This window comes from Ptychodera flava, chromosome 8 (assembly GCF_041260155.1).
Source record: "Ptychodera flava strain L36383 chromosome 8, AS_Pfla_20210202, whole genome shotgun sequence".
Classification (NCBI taxonomy): Eukaryota; Metazoa; Hemichordata; class Enteropneusta; family Ptychoderidae; genus Ptychodera; species Ptychodera flava.
The window spans coordinates 14,302,599-14,325,918 of record NC_091935.1 but is presented as its reverse complement, the minus strand read 5'-3'; the positions used below and the strand labels follow the sequence as shown (position 1 = coordinate 14,325,918).

The following is a 23,320-nucleotide window of genomic DNA, read 5'->3' as shown; positions in this document are numbered from 1 at the left end:
GGTCACTGTATGTATTGCTGTTTAGCCTACAATGAATGTTGATCATATGGTGCCACGTTCCTGTGACACTGTGACTACCTATTTCGCATGCACAGTCCGAACAACTCGGGAGAAGTGGGGTGGGATGGAATACAATTCTGAGAATACAATTCTATTTATCGACAAAATACATTTTCATAATTAATATTTAACAGTCACATGCTTACTATTTTATAAAAACAAGGTTACGAAAAAATGACCAATTCGCCTGTGTATAAATGGCAGATCAAAATACTGAAGCCGACTTGTGTTTCGCAATACAGGAAATATTGTAAAAACTAATACCTTTGGCAGAGCTGGACACAACTTTGGGGGGGGGAGAGCAATTTGGAAATCGGAAAGTTTACTGTGTCCTTTTAAGTTATAATATGTCATTTATATATATATATATATATATATATATATATATATATATATATATATATATATATATATATATATATATATATATATATATATATATATATATATATATATATGACTGTATTTACACACGTCTACTGATCATGCTGGAAACTTTCAGCTTATTGCATTGGTAATGTTGACACAACGTTCCGTCCTAAAAGTAAGACTTAGGCCTAATCAGGTACGTAAAAAAAGATGTATACGCGCCTCGGGGACAGAGATTCAGACTCTCAAACTTTTACAATTTTTTTCTGATCTACCACTTGTGGGGGTTCATTTTAAAGCTCTTGGTGTAAGAAGACTTTTCACCGGCTTAGTTTTTCGAAAATCAAAAATTTTATTTTTTCTCCATAGAGTTAACACAGGGATGGCGGCCATTTTGAATTTTGAATATCGGTAAATCTTTGTTAATTTGTTTCTCTAGTACCAAAATTTGGACGGTGACCCCGATTTTTAGCTCACGTGTGTAAACACGTTGGCTATTGTCATAGCGATGTCTGTCTGTCTGTCCGTGTGTGTGTGTGTGTGTGTGTTAGTGTGTGTGTGTGTGTGTGTCTGTCTGTCTGTCTGTTTACACGATAACTCAAAAACGCCTGAACGGATTCAAGTCAGATTTGGTACACAGGTACCATATGCTACTTGCAAGAACTGATTAGATTTTGGTTAGTGTGGCTTGCATATTAATGAAGTTATGCAATATCGTTTTTTTCCGTACAATGGTTTCCCTATGGAGACGGTAATGACAGTGTAGACATATATCAAGAAATACTGCACAAAATTTCATGAAACTTTTCACAGATGACAATCTCAGAACATTATGATGATACTATGAGTGTCATGTCAATTACCTTCTCATTTGCATATTTAATGAACTTTTGTTATCAATGAGATAACTCTGAAATTCCTGCACCAAACTTGATGGTACTTGCAACAAATATTGATCTGATATATATCTCATTATACTTAGAAGCATTGGACAGTGTCTAGTTAATAAATAGGTCATTTGCATATTTATGAAGTTTTGTAATTAGTCATACAACTTCGATATAACTTCACCAAATGTGATGAAATCTGCTGCAGATACTGATCTGACTGATATCTAACTGTAGTGTAAAGCATTCAGTAGTGTGAAATTAATTAAGGGTTCATTTGCATATTTAATGAATTTTGTAATTAGGTATATAACTCTGAAATTACGGAACCCAAGTCTTTGAAATTGGGTACAGATATTGTTTTGATAAATATCTAATTGTACTGAGAAGCATTTGGCAGTGTCAAGTTAACGAATAGGTCATTTGCATATTTTATGAAGTTTTGTAATTAGTGGTATAACTCCAAAATAACTGCACCAAATGTTATGAAATCTGCTGCAGATACTGATCCGACAGATATCTAATTGTTGTGTAGAGCATTTACTTGTGTGAAGTTAATTAAGAGTTTATTTGCATATTTAATGAACTTTGTAATTAGTGATATGACTCCAAAATTACAGCGTTAAATTTGATGAAACTTGCTACAAATGTTGATCTGATAAATATCTAATTGTACTGAGAAGCATTGAACAGTGTCAAGTTAATAATTAGCTCATTTGCATATTTCATGAAGTTTTATAAGCAGTCATATTACTCCGAAATAACTGCATCAAATGTGATGAAAACTGCTGCATATAATGATCTCATAGATATCTAACTGTGTTGTAAAGCATTTAGTAGTGTAAAGTTAATTAAGGGTTCGTTTGCATATTTAATAAACTTTGTAATTAGGTATATAACTCTGAAATTACGGCACCAAATTTTGTGAAACGTGCTACAGATATTGATTTGATAAATATTCAATTGTGCTTTGAATCCTTGAACAGTGTCAAGTTAATATAGGGATTATTTGCATATTTAATGAACTTTGTAATTAGTGACATTACTCTAAAATTACTGCATTAAATTAAATAAAACGTGCTACAAATGTTGATCTGATGGATATCTAATTGTCCCATGAAGCATTGAGCAGTGTCAAGTTAATTAACAGCTCATTTGCATATTAAATTATTAAATAAAGTTTTGTAATTAGTGATTAAAGTATGGTGCGATGTTGAAAAAACCTGCTTCATTCAGTGATAACATATATATATCTTATTGTTCGGTGAAGCGTACTACTATTAATGAACCTGTTGTAAAACACGTGAGCATATTCAGTTCATATCTGGTTATTCTTGATTTAGTAAGAGAATGGCTGAAAGTTTCATGGTGGAAAGTTTAAGTTTGTTTGTTTGTATGTATGTATGTATGTATGTATGTATGTATGTATGTATGTGTATGTATGTATGTATGTATGTATGTATGTATGTATGTATGTATGTATGTATGTATGTATGTATGTATGTATGTATGTATGTATGTATGTATGTATGTATGTATGTATGTATGTATGTATGTATGTATGTATGTGTATGTATGTGTGTATGTATGTGTGTGTGTATGTATGTATGTATGTATGTATGTATGTATGTATGTATGTATGTATGTATGTATGTATGTATGTATGTATGTATGTATGTATGTATGTATGTTTGTTTGTATGTATGTATGTATGTATGTATGTATGTATGTATGTATGTATGTATGTATGTATGTATGTATGTATGTATGTATGTATGTATGTATGTATGTATGTATGTATGTATGTATGTATGTATGTATGTATGTATGTATGTATGTATGTATGTATGTATGTATGTATGTATGTATGTATGTATGTATGTATGTATGTGTATGTATGTATGTATGTATGTGTGTGTGTATGTATGTAGGTATGTATGTATGTATGTATTGTATGTATGTATGTATGTATGTATGTATGTATGTATGTATGTATGTATGTATGTATGTATGTATGTATGTTTTGTTTGTATGTATGTATGTATGTATGTATGTATGTATGTATGTATGTATGTATGTATGTATGTATGTATGTATGTATGTATGTATGTATGTTTGTATGTATGTATGTATGTATGAATCTATGTACAAAATTATGTATGCATGAACGATTACATGTATCAATTTTATAATGAGGCTTATGAATAAAACGAATGAAGTCTTGAATATACTTGATATTGCATGTCTCGATGTTCTCTTTGATGAGACAAAATCATGTTGGCAAATACATATAGAACATAATATGAGTTACATTTTCAGGTGTAGTCTTGGCATACAAGTAAATGCAAAAGAAACTGGGACAAACATCTCCTTTAAGCTTACCTAGTCAGTGACCCATAACCCACCAACAAAACAACGTCCTTCCGTGTGTAGAGAGACTGTGATTTAAATATGCAGTCACAAACCGAATTAGGGCTCATATATATATTCTCCATCTAATTGACTCAGTATCTATGGATTTTTATCAAAGCAAAACGAATATCGTACCGATAAGGGCTTACACATGTATCGTTCGACTTAGCATGCAGCAGTTCCTCCACAGTGATTACTCCAAATACTTACACAAAACAGTCATTATCGTTCGATATTGTGAGGTAGAAATGTTCAGTGGTCAATAGATAAAAAGCAATTGGGCAAAGGGCTTTTTAGTTTTCTTTATTCCGAATCCGTGCAGCATGGAACGAAAATCTAAATGTAAGCTTAGGCCATAAGCTTATGTGTTGTTTTCAGCTGGTGGTGTGGCACACGTGCACGCGAACGCGTAGAAGGTATAGTGTGCGTGTTTTGCGTCTGAGGTCGCTCAAATGTCACACGTTTCGCTAATAGCCTAATTATCATAATTGTTGCGGTTCAATGCCTCACGTTACGCGTTTACTTTGCCTGCGTCAAACTGCCGCTGCCATGCCATGCATGCTCACTATCGCTGAACAAGGAATAACGCATGCGCTTCAAGACCTTGTTGTCAATAATAACGCCGACCCGCGTTGAACCGAGGGAGACGCTTGACGTGCAAGACGCAAACGTTGATGATTTTGTGAGAAATTTTCACAGGTATGTCAAAAAATACAACTAGATGTGTTAATTTTTGAATATCTGGTCGTGTAGTCACCGAGTTCATGCACGAATATCTTTTCATTTCGCGCGATCTTTACAACAAGCTTTGGCAAAATGGCAACACCGCTGTACTCGACATGTCGACAGTCAACATTGCTCAGTCAAATTACTGCATTTACGATGAACTGAATTGAAGTGAATATTATTTCTTTATGAGGCAGCGTTTTGTTTCCGCGCCGCGCGCAAAAATCATTTACAAATAAATCGGTGTGTGGAAAATGTCAAACAACGATTCTTGTAAATCATGTACTTTTGAAAACGACAGATTTACCCCATTCCAATGTGCATTGGTTTTACATCTATAGTTTTCTGCGGCTGCACATCCCCGCGCGCCATGATGATGATGACGACAGACGCGCGGACTGATTGGTTTTACACTGATTTACACATCGTTATTCTTGTGAAGGTAAAAGCAAGATACTATAACAACGCTGCATCTCTTACAGCTCTTCTAAGTATTCGAATTTCCTTGAACTTTGAACTGTTTCTTAACTAGTAGGGCAGAGGTGATGTTTTTCTTCTCAGAGAATTAAAGATTTTACCAGAACTGGCCAGCAGATGCAATCGCCAGCATAAAAATGTTCATTTGTTGGCTTCTCATCTTTCCTTACGGCAACAACTTGCAAGAAAAGTTAGCTTTTCCCGTCCATTTTAAACGTGATTCCTCGCCCTTGGTCAAAGCAATCAAGCTGTGCCACTGCAACGAGCACCAAGGCCTATAATGACAGAGAAAGTTATTCTACAAATGAAAACTATCACTTTCAGTCCACACCTGTTGTCTTATCTGTAAGGTGTTGCTGGGATTGGTGTAGTGAAGGGATACTCATTTGGCGCCGAAGAGAAATTGCACACCACTATAGCAGACGTCATGCATAACGTAAAAGACCATATTGCAGTAGTATGCATGCATCGGTAACAGGTCTGGTATTAAAATGTGAATCGTTGTCCTTCAAAACCGACGCGAAAGAAAAGCCCATGGATTCGTGCAAGCGAAGATCACACTTCTTTGTATCGTAACCAATACGGTGCGGTATCGCTGGATTGCTGAATTTCCCCCTTAATAGCTTGGAGGGTAGGCCTAATGGCTAGATTAGCCATATGAATGGCTTGCTTTTAGCTCTTCTTGGCTATTCAAGCTATTTTCATTTTCCACAGGACGTTTTTAGCCGCTAAAAGCTGATGTAAGCGAGCTATTAGCTGGCTACCAGCTAACAAATTTTACTTCTGAGAAGGGCTGGCTATTCAGCTATTCAAGCTATTAGCCGTTTTTAGTCGCTTTTTGCCGTTTTTAGCAAGCTATGCTGGCTACAAGCTAACGAGTGGTCACTTCTGAGAAGAGCTGGGTATCCAGCTACTAAAGCTATTAGCCGTTTTTAGCCGCTATTAGCTGCTATTAGCCATATATATTAGCTGGTTACCAGCGACGGAGTGGACACGTCTGAGAAGGCCTACTTACAAAGGAAGTTACGAGCGTGACTTTTCACTTATGTATCTATAAGAAGACGTCTCATAAATATACTGAATAAATATTGTATAGCCAAGAAGGTAATACTAATTCTACATGGGCACTGTTTTCAGTAATGCAGGTGTAAGTTTCTACCAACCATGGCAAATGGCATTTATTTTGCATTGAAAGCTAAAGAAATCGAAAAGTGTACACATAGTGAGGGTTTCGTTCAGTGGCATGAAAAAAACTGTGGTAGAATGACATGATCAGGAGAAACTGGTAGAACCAAAAAATAATATAAAGACAGTCACAGGGCTGGTTGAACGGTGTACAGTAGTATGTTAGTCTCTGCTTGTAAATGTTTCATGTGATACAAAAGATATGCAAATTCTGTCACTTATTTTTAATCAAGTATTCGTATAAATGTCCTGACATGCAAATGATTGCATGTCAGGACATTTATACGAATACCTGATTAAAAATAACAGTGACAGAATTTGCATTATCTTTTGTTCGAGATGTAAATATGCATGCCTGTTAGGGGTTGAAACACAAAACCTATAGAAGACTTTAAAACGACTGACAATTAATACTTTAATACTCTGGAATTTACACTAGTATTTGTACGATAATTATCATCCTAGAGCTAAGCAGGTTACGTAAGCCGTTGTTAAAGGTTGAGTGATGTGCGAAAATATGGTAGAACCGACGAGAAAGTAATATTGAACGTCAGGTTTAAACCTTTGAGTGCTGTAATTTTTCCCTCTAAAATTTTAGTGCAACATTTTACCAATATTATGAATTTTTCTGTAATTTTTTCGATAATTTTGGACCAAACAGATATCACATTTTAATGGCTACAGTTTTCATCAAAATTTTGGCAAAATTTTGAAAAAATTTGACTGGGATACATTTTATAAAAGTGACAAAAATTGACTTTGGTCGCTCAAAGGGTTATAATTAGAAATACCTAATTCCATTGTGTATTTGGAACATACGTCACGGCAATTATTTTGTTTGTTGACTTTTAAGTTAATACGGAAGGGGAGAATCGAAGTGTGTATTGTTCACTTTACAGGTTTTAACTTTATGCCAGTGACTAAACACGAATGACTGATTTACAAAGGTGCTAAATCAGACAAAGAACCGCCACCAGTAAGTTATCATGAAAACAAACGGAAGCTCCACAGATCAGCCGTGGGAATCCTTGGTGTAATTGAGAAAGATAAGGGTGCCGTATTGCAAGAGCAATCGCATTGCAAACCCCTCGAGTTAGAAAAGAGTGTATTTTCCGAAAGTTTGTCAGCAAATGTTTAAAATGTGCCAAAAATAAATCAGATAATAGTACAATACACTATAAATGAATTATATGCCATCTCATTTAGCGTGTGCAAAATTGAATGATAATAGTATGAGTTTGCAGGCAAGGCAAAAATACAGAAAAAAATGAATGTTTTTGCATGAATTATATTGATAAGAAAATAGCTTAAAGCCAGCTAATAGCCTGATAACATTTGCTAATAGCAGCTAAAAACGGTAATTAGCTTTAATAGATGAATGGCCAGGGATTTTGGTATCAAAGCGGAATAGCTGAAGCAGGTAGTAAAGTTTCTGTCATGAGGTCCGAAAACACAATAGCGGAATAGCTGCTAATTATCCTGTGTACCGAGGCTGTAAACTTTCGTAGCTGAATAGCTGCTAAATATCTCAATGTCGGCTATTTTGGCAATCCTGCGATCCCTCACCTTTATGGGTAAAGGTGCGGGATTGCTAGATTGGCAAAATAGCCAAGTTTGAGATATTTAGCAGCTATATACCCAAGCTGGTGCGTTTGTTGTTGACTTCTCTACTGTCTGTGATCTATAGCTTCGTTAAACTTATTCATCATCATCATCAACAACAACAACAACAACAACAACAAATTATGCTTGGTTTTCAAATCTACTTGCTATTGGGACATGTGGAATTGAATATGAATCACGTAATTACATGCACCATTGTCCGAGAGATCGGAAGACGTACCTCTATAGTTTGCAGGTAGCTATATAACATGTTATGTACAAGGATCGGCGGCGCGGCGTGGCGCTGTTCGCTGCATCGAACACTGGATAGCATGCGCCGATTCTGTTAGTGTGAAAGTATAAACCTGTTTGGTAACTCATAAATCATTTGTTAATCCTATAGAAAACTCAGTCTAGAAAGATAGTTTTAAATTTTCTTTGTAACTTTTTTGTCACATAGATAGTGGCAGGCTGCGTACGAACGCCTTCAGTACCAATCGTACCGCGACGTGATGTTACGTCACGACCCGAAACTCAGAATTATAAAACTAAAATTTATTACTTGCGTGTAAATAAAGTATCACATGGCATTTTGCGAAAGAGAACGAACATTTTTGCCAATCTATCATATAACCTAAGAGGGCTAAAGATGTGTGAAAATGGCGGTGAATCCAAAAAGGCTGGAGTAAGAGCGACTCTCTAGAATATTAACTTAATCTGTTCTAGGATGTTCAGCAGTGTAGTTTGCAGAAACGTGAAAACCAAGGAGCAGAACTACGTCTAACATGCAACCTATAACCCTTCAACCAACAGATGACCTCTCACGCACACATGAATTCTACAACCACACTTGTTTCTTTCTTCGCGAAGTAAAGTGGATGGAACCCTGTAGAACTGGCTTGTTCAAAGAATGAGATACTGGGGTATAGCATGGGTGAAGAGAAAATGCAGAAATTATTACCGTATTGCCCTGCGTGTTCAGATGTCACATGATCGTACGATATCTTGCTGGAATAGGGTCGTGACCTTACTTCAAAGGGCTGTATTGTGAAGGCGCAGAACGTTTGCATACACAGACAGTGCTTGTCCCAGGGGTCTGAATAAAACAGGGAGGTTATCAGATCGTCATGCAAACACACTTAAAAACTCCTTACCCTGCCATATGTACGCACAGGTCGCGTCGTTTACAATGCACGATTAAACGATATCAGACGACCAACATATGTTTTTCTCGTGTTTATGTCGTATGTTCTCCAAAAAGCGGTCAGACGCGAGGTTTTGAGGTCAACCTATGCTGACCGAGTTGTTTCTGTAGATGTTCCATGATAAAGGTACTGACAACCCCGGCTGAAAACGTACATGAAACTCTGTATGGCGGAAAAGGGTTAAGGTCACAGCGCACACAAGTTCTGATGTAGACTCCAAACTTAGAGTGCTGGAGGGAATCATTTTTGATTTGTAAAAATGACCAACACATAAAATTTTAATTTGTACGTATCCTTCTGCCTCACACTCTCGGCAAGCGGCGCTGTTCCATGAGTTTTCTACGAGAGCCGACATTATTTACGGCGTGGTGATTGAGGAATGCCGTGGGGGTTCACTTAAAAAAGAGAAAGTTTCAAGGGGGATTGCTCAGGGGCTACACAGTTTGTTTGGGAAATGTGCTGAAGTATTTAGTACATTTATGAAATAATACAAAAATAGAAAAGAATTAAAAACTATAGGTTAAACGAAGTACAATGATATATATATATATATATATATATATATATATATATATATATATATATATATTATATATATATATATATATATATATATATTAGGGCCTTCGGCTCGTCCAATACGTCACTCACTGAGCCCTCGTCCTTACAGGGCCGTATTTTGTGTATAACCCTATTATTATACACCTCCCTCCATTAATCCGTATAAACTAATTCTATGGTAAATTTTGAGGGATGCGGCACGCGCAATATGAGTGGAACGCGCGCGATTGTTGAAATAAAATTGCTACAAACCCTACGGGAGACGCGTCGCGCGTCTCCCGTATTCAGGACTCCGCGTACTATACAAAATACGGAAAATATTGGACGGTCAAACTCCCATAGGTTACGGCAGTAGGTGTATAATATATATATATATATATATATATATATATATATATATATATATATATATATATATATATATATATATATATATATATATAAAATTGCACACGTCTACTGATCTGGTTGTATATTTTCTGTTTATTCTGTTGGTAATTTTGATACAACGTTTCGTCCTAAAAGAAGGAGTTCATCAGGTTTAAGATGTTGAAGAAGAATTTTATTCATCCGCTATTATCAAACCACGCTAGAACAACACTTGGAGCTATCTGTACATCTCAAGTATATGTGTATATATATATATATAATATATATATATATATATATATATATATATATATATATATACACTATAAAGTATATTGACTATCATTACAAAATGAGTCTTTTTTCAAAAAGAATGGTATACTTGTGTGATCAAGCATGAGAAACATCCAGTCTCCATTATATAGGGTACTGAGTATCAGAGAGAAAGTGTTAAGAAAACTAATTCTATTTCTATAAAGTATACAAAACAGTAGACTGTCTCCATAACAAACCAATTTTCAAGGCAAGGAAATAATTTGTCATAGTCCAAAATACCTGAGCGATAGAGATTCGTTGTATCTTTTAACCAAATGTAAATTAATTCTCATCATTAAATTTTTGTTTTCTTTGTCTTATTTGCTCTTTACTCTTTAACACAAGTTACTCAAATTCATCAGGGTTGGCTTTGGGGGGGGGGTACTCGAATTTCTGAGTTTCTGATGTAATTCCGCTGCATCCTTCGGCCGTAAATAATTGCGGCTCCCTAACATTTGTCATATACACTGTTCATTTCTGTTAAATTTGGCGGGAAACCACCATCATCCACATTTTCTAAAATCACCGAAAAGCCAGCTACAACTGCCACTACGAAAACACAAAGCTGAACACTGAAAGCGTTGGTTCCTGACACCTTGACGATTAAATCATAACATATAGAACCTATTTTTTCACCAGTCTGGTCTCTGCATTCATGAATATTCATCATATTAGGTGTTCCTGTGACTGCCAATTAGCATGCAAAGTCTGAACAACCTGAAACGGGGTGGGTGGTGGGATGAGAATACAAGCTATTTTTATCGATAAAATACATTTTTATTATTAATATTTAACAAATTTATACATAATGTAAGAATAACGAAAGACACGTACATGGTTACGGAAGAATAGTGGAACGTGGTGATTACAAGGTTGTGTAAAAAAATGCTCAATTCGTCTGTGTCATATTATATGACAGATGAACATACCAATTCGGGGCAGACTTATGTTTCGCGATACAGGAAATATTTTACATTTATAAATGCGGATAAACCATGTGGAAATCCGTATACTAAGTGATGTATCCTGTTGGCATTTGTGGACCAAATATTCTGCATTTAGTTGAATGACAGGCAAATGAAACTATTTGCAAGATTTGTTAAAACTTGTCAACGATGTTCAAGACAAATTTGTATTATTTACAGACCGAAAACGTCGGAAGACAGTTTTTCCAGATTGATTAACAAGTGAATAATAACGGCGATCAATAAATTATTTTCGAATCTCTTATTATGAAATTATGTCGAAACTATCTGCCAGTCATAAATCTGCCGAAGCTATAGCAACGCATAACAGAAAATACTGATGATTATTTTTCCGACTGTCACTGAGTATTCGTGGAAACTTCAACGCAAATTTGTGTAGCTGTACCCAACGGTCGTCATGCCGTTTGCTTTTGTCTTTCAATCAGGTCTTCAATCCGAACTCGACCATAAGAAATGTCTGCGGAACAAGGACCGAGCCAGGAAAAAGGGGTGAGTTTTTTGTCTTGTACGTTCGTTCGTTGTTTGTTTTCTGATTTTTCTCACACTGAATATTGTATTGTGAAACATTGTATCTGGAAATTCGGCAAAGCTGAACACCCTATTGTGACATACAAGTATTGTCACGTGTCAATCACGAGTGTCGAAACGTAAAATTGTTTCCATTAAATAATATAACGTAAGTCATATAAAAGTTCTACTCTTTCAGTGCCAAGTAATTATTATTTAAACAAATGACGGCCTTTCTGCTTCTGCGCAGAACATGGGGTGGTGGGGGTGGTGGTGTAATTGCGTGTTTATAGTACCAGGGGAAACTATCAATCCTGTGAAAGTAAAAATATTTGCATCACCTCATTCCTATATCTATCCCGAAATTGAATGGCCCATAAAGTTTAGTAAAATGCAACCCATAAAGTTTAGTAAAATGCAAATGAAAAATTTCCATAAATTGGTCTTTAGAATCACTTTTGATTTCTGTGTTATCTCTTGTTTTCTATTTTCAAACTGTAAATGAACCGAGAAAAGGAAGAAGTTTGTTGACTTTTTTATTGTAGAGCACAACCCGTCTATGTCAACAGTTGATAAGATTGTACAAAGGGGAATCGTTCGTGATCAAAACAGTGCCCTGGGACTTTGAAATAAATCATAAAAAATGTCGTGAGTGATTAAACCGTAAAAGACAAAAAAACTCCAGAAGTGAGTGGTGTCGGTGATTAGATCCGTAGCGAAATTGTCAGACCAGTTTCAGTCAGTTTCCCATTGATAAATCCTGCGACGAACTCTTTCTACTTGTGAAACCGTACAAGTACTTGTAAATTTGTGGACATGCTGATAACATACCATGCACTATATCGGGTCTCCGAAGTACAATGTTCAAACGAACGTGTTATGTTATTTCACTTTCTAGTGAACACTCTGATAATGCCTGTTTACCGGAAACTCACAATAGAGTCAAAATGACTCGCCTGGGTTCTCGTAGAAGGAAACGGTTTTACACGCCGACGGGGTGCTAATATTGGCATTAAACGTAACACCCCAGACGACATTCTTTTGTGTTATAAGACTTTGATTCACGAGAACTCTTGTTCGGGCCAAGGTGTCTCGTCATGGCTCGCACAAGGAAGTTCAAGTGTAGCACAGCCAATGCAGGGAAAAGGTCATGGAGTGGCTATTTTGTCCCTTTTGACTTGCGGGGTATTTAGGCTGCATTCAGTAACACCTGGGGGGGGGAGAATTGACGGGGGACTTGAAAATATCAAAGGTAAGTGTTGGAGGCATCAATTAGAACCTTGAGACAGCTTTTAGAATTATTCTGATCGACAAAAGTACTTAGAGACAGAAACATTGTGAACAAATAAAATTTCAGTCATACGCTTCTCTGAAACTGTTGAGTGACAGCATTCAAATTTGGTTTATAGGTTGCTGGGGATGACTTCTTTCTGATTTGTGAAGAGAATAAATATTTACACATTTAAATTCTGAGCGGCGAATTTCTCACTTTGGTCAAGGCATATACTTCTGTAAAAATGCTTGTCCACCAGCTTTCAAATGTTGCTTGTAGTGGTTTAGTTATAACTTGTTCTGATTTCTTCAAATGATGATGAAATCTGTATATGATCGAATAAAATGTTCAGGATAATTTTCTGATTGTTGGTCACATGGTCAATATATCATCTGATTTAGATATGTCCCCGTTCGACTTTTAGGTGTAGTGCACCGTTAATGCCCGACAGAAACCTATGAACGTTTTGTTTCCTTAAATCATGCTGCTTAAATTTTCCTTCATGTTTCCCAAAATCTCACACAAGGCGGCTGTGACTGTGTCATAGGGAAATGATTAATAATCCTTTACGTAAACAGGCAACTGATTATCGCTTTGTCGTCAAGTATATGTGAAGTGTCAAGAAGATTATGTAGACATTTTGATGACAGCACTTCTGGTATCTCGCACGAATCTTGACATCATCTGAAGTATGTATTGTGTATTTAAATTGCAAGCATAGTTTTCACGGCCAGTATTACAATGCGTGTCTCATCTGCAACCTGGGTCGCCCAGCAGCAGAGTTAAATCGGCCGGTGTCTCATATAGCTGAGCTGCTTCAGAAAGGCTGCGAGATGAAAAAAAAATAACACTAATAATGTGAAACCACAGACAATATAACCCTCAGAAATATAAAGAATCAGGGATATTCTAAGGGAAGTACATTTACATGATTGTCCAACCTACATTGCACCAAGTGTTGCGCCGCCAGGGCGTTGTTTGCCCAAAATGATATGCAAACAATTTAAGTGTTATGTCTACAAACAGTGAGGCACCAATGTGCAAAGGCTACATATTTGACATGTCCAAAAAACGAGAAGTCATTTCTAGATGTCTACTAAAATGAAAAAATAAAATACTTATCAGATAATGATCTCGTGTCCACAGTAATAGAAACTACCTGCCGATTTATTTTGCAGTGCTTTCCTTCTATGCTTGGCAGGCGTCCAATCTCAATTGTGCATTTATCATTACGACAGCTTCCCCATGTTTTTCGCAATGCCTATCCATTCAAAAGGTAACTTTGAAATTATGACGTGAAAATGGTATTTATAAACTGACACTGCATACCAATGAACGGGATTTTCAAATATGGCCACAGGCATCATTTGACGCAGGAGTCCAACATGTAGACTACGATATCGGGTGACTGAACAGGACAAAACTGAAGTCGATCTTTTTCTAATAGTTACCTGCACTACACTCGAAAGAATGCTCTCACAACAGATTTTACAGGGCGATTAAAATTAAAGTTACTTGTCGCCAAGCACTGTGACGCACATCCTTATTAATTTCATGGCACCAGTCCAGGTCGTCGGGTGGACATTTCAAAGACAAAACAACAAAGGTTAGGTTTGTCGTCAGTTGGAGTGCTAGTGTCACTGCAATTTTACTGTTGGAAAGGTCATATTTATAAACAAGTATGATCGCGCATAACCCTAGTGGAAGGGTTGCCATACGAAGTGTTGAGTGACTCCTTACTGGTAGTTAAAGGGACAAAGTCGGTCATTTTTCATGAATTTTGTTTCATAAAAGATAGCCTACTACTTATATTGTTTGAGATGTTGAAAGATACTGAATAAACGGGTGACCATGCATATATTCGACCCCGGTTTTAGACAAATTAAATGAAACCATCGCGAGAATGAATAAATGGTCATGACCATTAACTAATTTTCGCGATGGTTTGATTTATCGTGTCTACAACCGGGGTCGAATACATGTATATGCATGGTCACCCATCCATTCAGTATCTTTCAACATGTCAAACAATATAAGTATTATCTTGTATCAAACAAAATTCATGGAAAATGGCCGACTTTGTCCCTTTAAAGTAACCGCAAAATACAATATAAAATACATCTGCTTACTCCCCCCCCCCCCCCCCCTCGGACTTAATTTTTCGACTTTTTTTTTGAAAATTTACCTAAAATGGTCTCAGGTACCATGTCGGCCACTTTATCAGTGTACTACCGTGGCCGAAAACGACACAGACCCTCTTCAGTTTGTAATTGCGTCGTTCTGTTTGAGCTGCATCGTTCTGTTTTGACCTGCGCTCTTCAGTTTGTAATTGCGTCGTTCTGTTTGAGCTGCGTCATTCTGTTTTGAACTGCGCTCTTCAGTTTGTAATTGCGTCGTTCTGTTAGACCTGCGTCGTTTCTGTTTGAACTGCATCGTTCTGTTTGATCTGTGCTCTTCAGTTTGTTTTCAGCATAACACGGAAGTACTGGAATAAACATTTTGTAACAAACATTGAACGGTCACATGGAGAATACCATTGCAACTTGGCATGGGTGCCCGTGGAGTCATAGGTAGTAGAGGGAGAGCAACTCCACACATCGTTCACATATTGGTTGATTGCGTTTAATGTATGGTGGTGTGTATTTTTGTTTCACTGTCTTGTGTACAGAACAGAATAGGTACGTCGAGACAGCTGAATATAAATGTCGGTGCAGTCTGTGCTCCAGAGTTGAGTCACTGCGTACGACACTAAGGCTATGTTTCGAAAGTTTGCCGGACTTTCTTTATCAATCGCCTCAAGTAGGTTCAGTGGATAAATTTCGTGGTATAATGGCGTGGTAGAGCAGACAGTTTACATCCTGAGCATTTTTGAGCAATTTTACAAGAAGGAAAGTGAGGGCAACTTCACACATCGTTTCTACCTTTGTTAAATGATGCAGTACATTGAGTCGATTAATGTGTGTATATACAATCTCTCATTCTACCTAACCATAGTGCGTCACTCTTTTCCTTATTGATCTTCTGGCCGGGGATGTTGCCGAATGAGTCAACTGCTCTGAGAAATTCTTCGGCAGATTTCACATCTGATAACATTCGAGTGGTGTCATCTGCATATTGTGCAATTTTAACTCATTTTGTTCGATTTGAATGTTGTGACGAATGGCGATGGACAAAATTTCTAAACTAAAAACAAGTAAGGTGAAAGAGTATCACCTTGTCTTGAACCGCTGCTAACTTAAAATTAACCAGAGGTGACACCATTATTAATGACTAGAAATATCGCAGTATAAAACTTTGATTCATAGAATAAAAGATTCACCAAAATTAAATTTCTTTAAAGCAAAGTAAAGGAAAGACCACTCGATAGAGTCAAATGCCTTGGCAAAATCAATACAAAGTAGAATACCATGGAATATCGTTTTCTTTTGTAAAGTGTATTGAGTCTAAAATCTTGCAAACAGCGTCACCGATGTAGCGACCTTTCACATATTAACCAGCTTGATTTGGGTAAATTATTTCCGATAAAACTTTGAAATTCGAATTAAAAGGCCCTTGGCAACAATTTTTATAATAAAAGTTTAAAAGAGAAATAGGTCCCCAATTTTTCAGCTACAGACGATCTTTTTCTTTTTATCAATCAAAGTAATGGTTGCTGGTCTTTTGGGAAACTGACACTGACAACTCTCCATATGGACGTGTACATATAGTTGAAACTCAGTACAATTAAATTACCATACAAGGGCCAGAAACGCCATTCCCCGGCTTTAATTACTGTACATGTTTTTCGAAGCTTGGTAGCATTCTTCGAGACTCAAATAACCCTCACAATATTTGTTCTGTAATTCTGACAGTAAAGGAATATGGAAATCGCCAGTGAACTCTTCTGGTTTTTCTTCAGGAAAACAATGTGTAGTCTGGTATAAATTTCGATAGAATTCTTTCTGCGTGTTTAAAATTTCATTTAAATCTGTAGATGCTTGAAGTTTACGAATGTGATTTTGTAATGATTTCTCTTTTCAAGCTTCAAAAAATAAGCATTGCTTTTTTCAACAAGCTCATGTCATCTTATTCTAGCATGTTGAATAGGCCTAATACCTTGTGTTTTGACTTCGTAAATATCATCTAAAGCTCTCTGAATTTCATCAATGTCTTTTCATGTTTTTCTATTTCACTTTCTTAATTTCGAGGTCCTTTTTTGTTGCTCCAGCTTTTTTTCCTTGTGTCTTTGACACTTAGCCCGTTTTTGCTGTATTTCATACAAAAGTCCATGATTTTATACTATTTAAGCTTTGGATCAAGAACGTCAGTGAAATCTTGTCCCAAATATTTTTTTCATGCTGCAAACCTTCGAGCAACCAATAATCGCATACAGAAGGAACAGAAGTATGCGATACACTTACATATGCCAGACTTCACAAAAGCTACAATAGATGGCACTCCGATTCACATGAGCATACACAAACACAACAAGACCAAACCGTAGACATAGCTTCCGTAATTGAACAACAAACTTCAGTGGAACAACATATTAACACATAAAATCAATCAATCATTCAACATGTCTCACCAATCAAAAATGAATTTTAAGTGACTGATGAAGAAAACTCTGTTTTCGAAACGTAGCTTCAAAGGATCGCAGTGTAACGCTAGTCTCTCCCCTCCAATGTTGGTTAACAGCAAGACACGTAAATTACGGGTACGTCTCGCCATGGCTAATCAACCTTTACATAAAACAGCTAAACATGATATACATACACATAGAATCATACACAAAACGCAAAGAATTCACATATGAACGATGTGAGGAGTTGCTTTCCCTTTATTACATTCGCCATGGCTAACCAATACTCACATAAAACAATCAAACATGATACACACTCACAATATACACATATCTATACACAAAATGCAAACAACTCAGATATGAACGATGTGTGGAGTTGCTTTCCCTTTATTACAACAAAACAAACTGAAGAGCGACGATCAAACAGAACGACGCAGCTCAAACAGAACGACGCAATTACAAACTGAAGAGCGCAGGTCAAAACAGAACGATGCAGCTCTAACAGAACGACGCAATTACAAACTGAAGAGCGCAGGTCAAAACAGAACGACGCAGCTCTAACAGAACGACGCAATTACAAACTGAAGAGCGCAGGTCAAAACAGAACGATGCAGCTCAAACAGAACGACGCAATTACAAACTGAAGAGCGCAGGTCAAAACAGAACGACGCAGCTCAAACAGAACGACGCAATTACAAACTGAAGAGCGCAGGTCAAAACAGAACGACGCAGCTCTAACAGAACGACGCGATGACAAACTGAATAGGGTCTGTGTCGTTTTCGGCCACTTTATCAGTGTACAAGATTTGGCAACTTGCTGAAGCTTCGAAAATGTCCTGTCATTTCCGTGTACAGATTTCCTAACCTCCTGCAGGGTCATCCGTGCGGGGTCTTATACTGACAAAATTTATCACCTTTCCGCGGTATCAACTTTCACGGAAGAAAAAAAAGATAGATTGTTCAACCTTGGAACGATTCCAACATTTCAGTCAGTAATCGGCTGTAGCCATATTTAACTCCCGTTGATTATCACCGGGTTGTCCACTTACGCTCAGGCTGGTCAAATTTCTCGCCCTAACGCATAGTCGGAAATGTCTGTATCAAAATCGCATCGTATTTCACACAGTTACACTGAATAATAGTAACAATAGCGAACGTACGTAACCCGCTTACTCCTAATTTCCCTCACTTTGATTACCCCAACACTATTGAAAGCAATGGGGATTGACCAAGTCTCGTGGGCGATTTAAAGGGACAAAGTCGCCCATTTTTCATGAATTTTGTTTGATACGAGATACTACTTATATTGCTTGACATGTTGAAAGATAATAATGAATGAATGGGTTACCATGCATATATTTGACCCAGGTTTCAGACACGATACATGAAACCATCGCGTAAATGAATTAATGGTAATGACCATTAATTCATTTTCGCACTGGTTTCATTTAATTTGTCTAAAACCGGGGTCAAGTATATGCATGGTCACCCATTCATGGTCACCCATTCAGTATCTTTCAACATGTCAAACAATATAAGTAGTATCTCGTACCAAACAAAATTCATGAAAAATGGGCGACTTTGTCCCTTTAACTAGTAGTAATACTGATTATACTCAACTGTTCGTGGCCCGTGTAGTCAGCATAGTGGCATCATATTTCATATATTTACACGAATTATTGTCCCCAATTGAATCATTAGGATTTCAACGAAAGCGCAGATGCAGGACCTGATGATAGTTTCAGAGAACTTGTCAAATCGGTGAGGCACGATTCGTTAGCTCCTCTGTCTCTATCTCTTTATGTCAATCTCTCTGTATATGATATATATATATATATATATATATATATATATATATATATATATATATATATATGTATATATGTATATATATATATGTGTGTGTGTGTGTGTGTGTGTGTGTGTGTGTGTGTGTGTGTGTGTGTGTGTATTTGTAATAAATTGTATATGTGTATGTGTGTGTGTGTGTGTGAGAGAGAGAGAGAGAGAGAGAGAGAGAGAGAGAGAGAGAGAGAGAGAGAGAGAGAGAGAGAGAGAGAGAGAGAGAGAGAGAGAGTCCGTACATATCTTGCTTCATCTTTGGTAACATGTATTATAGTGAATATCTTATTAGAGTATTGTGTATTCTTGAATATATTTCGTCTTTATGAAAGACTAAGAGGGCTAACATTGATGCGATGTCTGTATAAAGTCATGCCAAGCAAAACTCATTATATTTTTTTGCCGTACATAAGAACCAACTTTGTCCAAAATCTTAATCTTTGCCTTCCACGTACATCTGCACATATCCTCGGCACCTTTCCTACCTGGCGAGCTCAAGGACCATTCACAAAACTGGAAGAGATTATTCCAAATTCTATTTTAACAAGTCAGAACAGGACTTCCAGATGGTGAAAGCGACACCGCTATAAACTTTACGCGGAAATCCTTGAAATAATACTTACTAGCCCAAGGGAGGACCAATTGATCTCGCAAGGTGGGAGAGGTCAGAATGAGGTCATTTCTATACCTCCACAAATCGAACAATTTGTTCCGTTTTTTGACTGAGTATGGGCTCCAGGATATTGCAATTGTTTTCGTTTTTGCGTCCATTAAACAATTATGTCAAAAGAAGCAAGTTTGAAAAGATATTTTTCCACAGTGTTCGTTCCGTATTTGTTTGACTTGTAACCAACCCATCCCGAGATTTAATCGTCCGTAACCAACGGCTAGAGCTGTTTACGACTGTAATTTCTTCTCGTGTTCCGCTTGTATATGTTCCGCTTGTATATTTTGCATAGCAATACATCGGAATATTTAAGGTAAAGTTATAGCCAGGCACTTTAACTTGGCATTCAACGCCATAAGCATGATATTCCGACTAACATTTTGTTCAAGCTCTATAACTTTCCTGGAGGTCATAAATTAGTACATCAAGGCAATAATTCTACAAAATACTGTCAACTCTGATACATGACGTGGTTGAAGCCATCTAATAATGTTATTGTCAGGACACATACAGTGCTGTAACAGAACATATTAGGCCAAGAAAAATAAAAAGTTTGTTTCTCATCCTCGCGCGCGTCAATTCAGACCTGCCGCGTCAACCTTTTTTTCTGCTCATGAGGAAATAAAATGGAAAAAAACCCACAAAAATTGGCGAAGATAGTGCAAAACATAGCGCTGTATATAACACAACTGAAAACAAAATACATGTAAGCTGTCAAAACTGAGCATTGCTGCACTAAAAGTCAAATCACACTGTTGCTATACAAAACTACTAAGGCAATACTGCTGTGCATTTATTTCTGTGTGCATTCCCATGTTGTTTTCACGTTTTTTCATGTTCTTGTTGGTTGACGAATAAAAAAGAGAAGAAAAAAAGCCGCGTCATCGCATCATTTTTGGAATATGTCTAGGATGAGAAACAAACTTTTTATTTCTTATCCTCGTTCGCAGATAATTTGAAAATACGTACGTTTCCCCGACAGGACTCTGGTGCCAAGGAAACTGCCATCGAGATAGCGGTCGTCGAAGATGTTGACAAGCTGAAGGAAGGACCCGACGACTGCCTCCAGTATTCGTTTTTTGCCGCCTTTTGCTGTTGCTTTGCCTGTGGTATTCCGGCCGTGTTATTTTCGCGAAAGGTAAACTGTAATCGGCCTACAAACTTGATCTGCAAATATGTGGCTATTTTTCTTGTTTTGGCTAGTTTAGAAAGTCTTTTTTTTTCAAATTAGGGCGCACCTATCCTCTATTTAGACGATCTGGTCCTGGAACGAGCCTGTGGTTTTCGACCACTAGTTGCTGCCACTGTAAAGGGCACATGAATACAGGCAGCGACACCTGGCCACGAGATTTTGACCATGAATTACATCTATGCACGAGCGATAGAGAGCGATGGACTGTCAAACCCTCCTATAACTCTGCTATACCCGTTTAATACTGAGGTGATTTACTGCAGTAATATCAGTGGAATTGTGACTAGAAAGGATCAAAAATGGCAAAAATTGTTTTTTCTCCAACTGTCAAAACTGGGTTCCATCTTTGCTATATCCGGAATATATCAGTTGAATGTTGTATCATCGCCAACGCCATACTTGAATGAAATAGTCCAGTCTTTACTCCGCAGTTTGTAAATTGCATTGAGACTTCCTTTATGGTGAGTGAATTTGTGCGCCTGTAAATATACAACCGAGAGTGAGATGTAAGCACGCACGCACACACACACACAATGACAAGCTTTACTGAAAGAATAAAGCAATAATAGCTAGTACTTAAGATTCTTGAATCTTACAATCTTCTTACAATCATCGGACAGATATGAGAGAGAGAGAGAGAGAGAGAGAGAGAGAGAGAGAGAGAGAGAGAGAGATATTCTAAACTACGATTTAACTCGACTACTTTCCTCACTGCAGGTTCAAGATGCCAAACAGAGAGGAGATATGGCCACAGCTAGGCAGGCATCGACATACTCCAAACGATTCACGGCCGCTTCTATCGTTTGCGGCATGCTACTCTGGTACATCTTCATGTTCTACATCATATTCGCAAACTTCAGCTTCTGAGAACATTCCTGACTGACGTATGCGTTTTACTGTAGTAGTTGGCAGCAATCGTCGAGATTCACCCCGGTAAACTTGAAGTTGTCGTTCCCTTTCTCTGGGTGTGTTATTTCTGAAGGGTAATGGTCGCTTGACAGGCTTGAGTGATGTTGAACTCTGAAGGAGCGCATATTCAACCTTCACTTTGTTTGTATCGTTCTTTTACCAGTTCCCATGATGCAGAGCGCGCTAGGGTATACAAAGCGCAAGGTACTCATATAACTTTTAAGCTGTAGGGTATACGCCGGGTATGTTACACCCTAACCCATGTTTTCGTCGACAATGGATAACGAAATACACGAGGCATTATTTGGCATTGTAAATTTTTGTCATTCTTGTATAACAAACCGTTGTACACCACAAAATCAGTATATCTTTGTTGTTTTGAATATGTGTTTAATGTTTGATAAGGCCACAGCGATGCATTGTGGGATAACCGGGAAACGGTCCTGGTTCATACCGGGAACACGCACACAGTCACAATTGTGTTCGTGTAACTGCTTTCAAGAAAAGCAGACAACAGGTTTCTGGTTAGATAGTGATGATGATAAAACTATTTTCACGAAATTTTGAATCTCACGTTCCGATATAGGGCCTATTTATGAATAGTTTACAAAAAAGTGTTTATGTATATATATATATATATATATATATATATATATATATATATATATATATATATATATATATATATATATATATATATATATATATATTTCAATAAGGATTGACACCGGCCAGTCGGACTCGTTTTTTTCCCTAAACTGACAAGTTGATATCAATGTTTCTCATTTGGTAACATAAGACTTTCCTGGGACGTAAAATTGTGATATTGGTCAAGATTTTTTCCATAAATAGCAAATAAGGCATGATAAATTGGCACTTTATCGGATCAGTGTGCCTTACTGATGGAGTGTTAATACTTTTTTTTTTTTTTTTTTTTTTGTATTTAAAATTATTTTATTGGTAACATTTTTTTAGTAACATGAACTTAAGATAAAAATGAAGTACAGTGCTTAGTTATCTACAATTTTGTGTAAAATTGAAATCCATTTGTTGCAATGTCTCTCTAATTTGTCTTTTTCCAGAGCTATTTCGTACTCTAGATGGTAGTTGAATTTCACTTGCAACATAAAAGCTGCAAAGTGTGGTTTACTCTGTTTCATTTTCATGGCATAGATGTGTCTTTTGGCTAACAGTAGCAAGTGATTATGAATG

The 23,320-nt window shown here is 37.0% G+C and overlaps 1 protein-coding gene across 2 annotated transcripts; it reads left to right on the top strand.

The window, feature by feature from the left end:
- The first annotated feature begins 4,269 nt into the window (after positions 1-4,269).
- On the top strand, positions 4,270-22,728 carry LOC139138561 (proline rich transmembrane protein 1B-like). 2 transcript variants are annotated; one of them, XM_070706989.1, is made up of 5 exons: positions 4,270-4,427; positions 11,580-11,643; positions 19,200-19,259; positions 20,990-21,145; positions 21,917-22,727. In XM_070706989.1, the coding sequence occupies exons 2-5, from the start codon at positions 11,608-11,610 to the stop codon at positions 22,064-22,066; spliced, it is 402 nt and encodes a 133-aa protein (XP_070563090.1). In that variant the 5' UTR covers positions 4,270-4,427; positions 11,580-11,607; the 3' UTR covers positions 22,067-22,727. The 2 variants fall into 2 exon arrangements, with proteins under 2 accessions (XP_070563090.1, XP_070563091.1); XM_070706990.1 differs by lacking the exon at positions 19,200-19,259 and having other exon boundaries at positions 21,917-22,728.
- Positions 22,729-23,320: the final 592 nt, after the last annotated feature.

Coding starts and splice junctions, on each gene's coding strand:
- LOC139138561 (XM_070706989.1), top strand. CDS start 11,608: ATGTCTGCGGAACAAGGACCGAGCCAGGAAAAAGGG. Junction 19,260..20,989: donor TCAGAGAACTTGTCAAATCG/GTGAGGCACGAT, acceptor TTTCCCCGACAG/GACTCTGGTGCCAAGGAAAC. Junction 21,146..21,916: donor CCGTGTTATTTTCGCGAAAG/GTAAACTGTAAT, acceptor TCCTCACTGCAG/GTTCAAGATGCCAAACAGAG.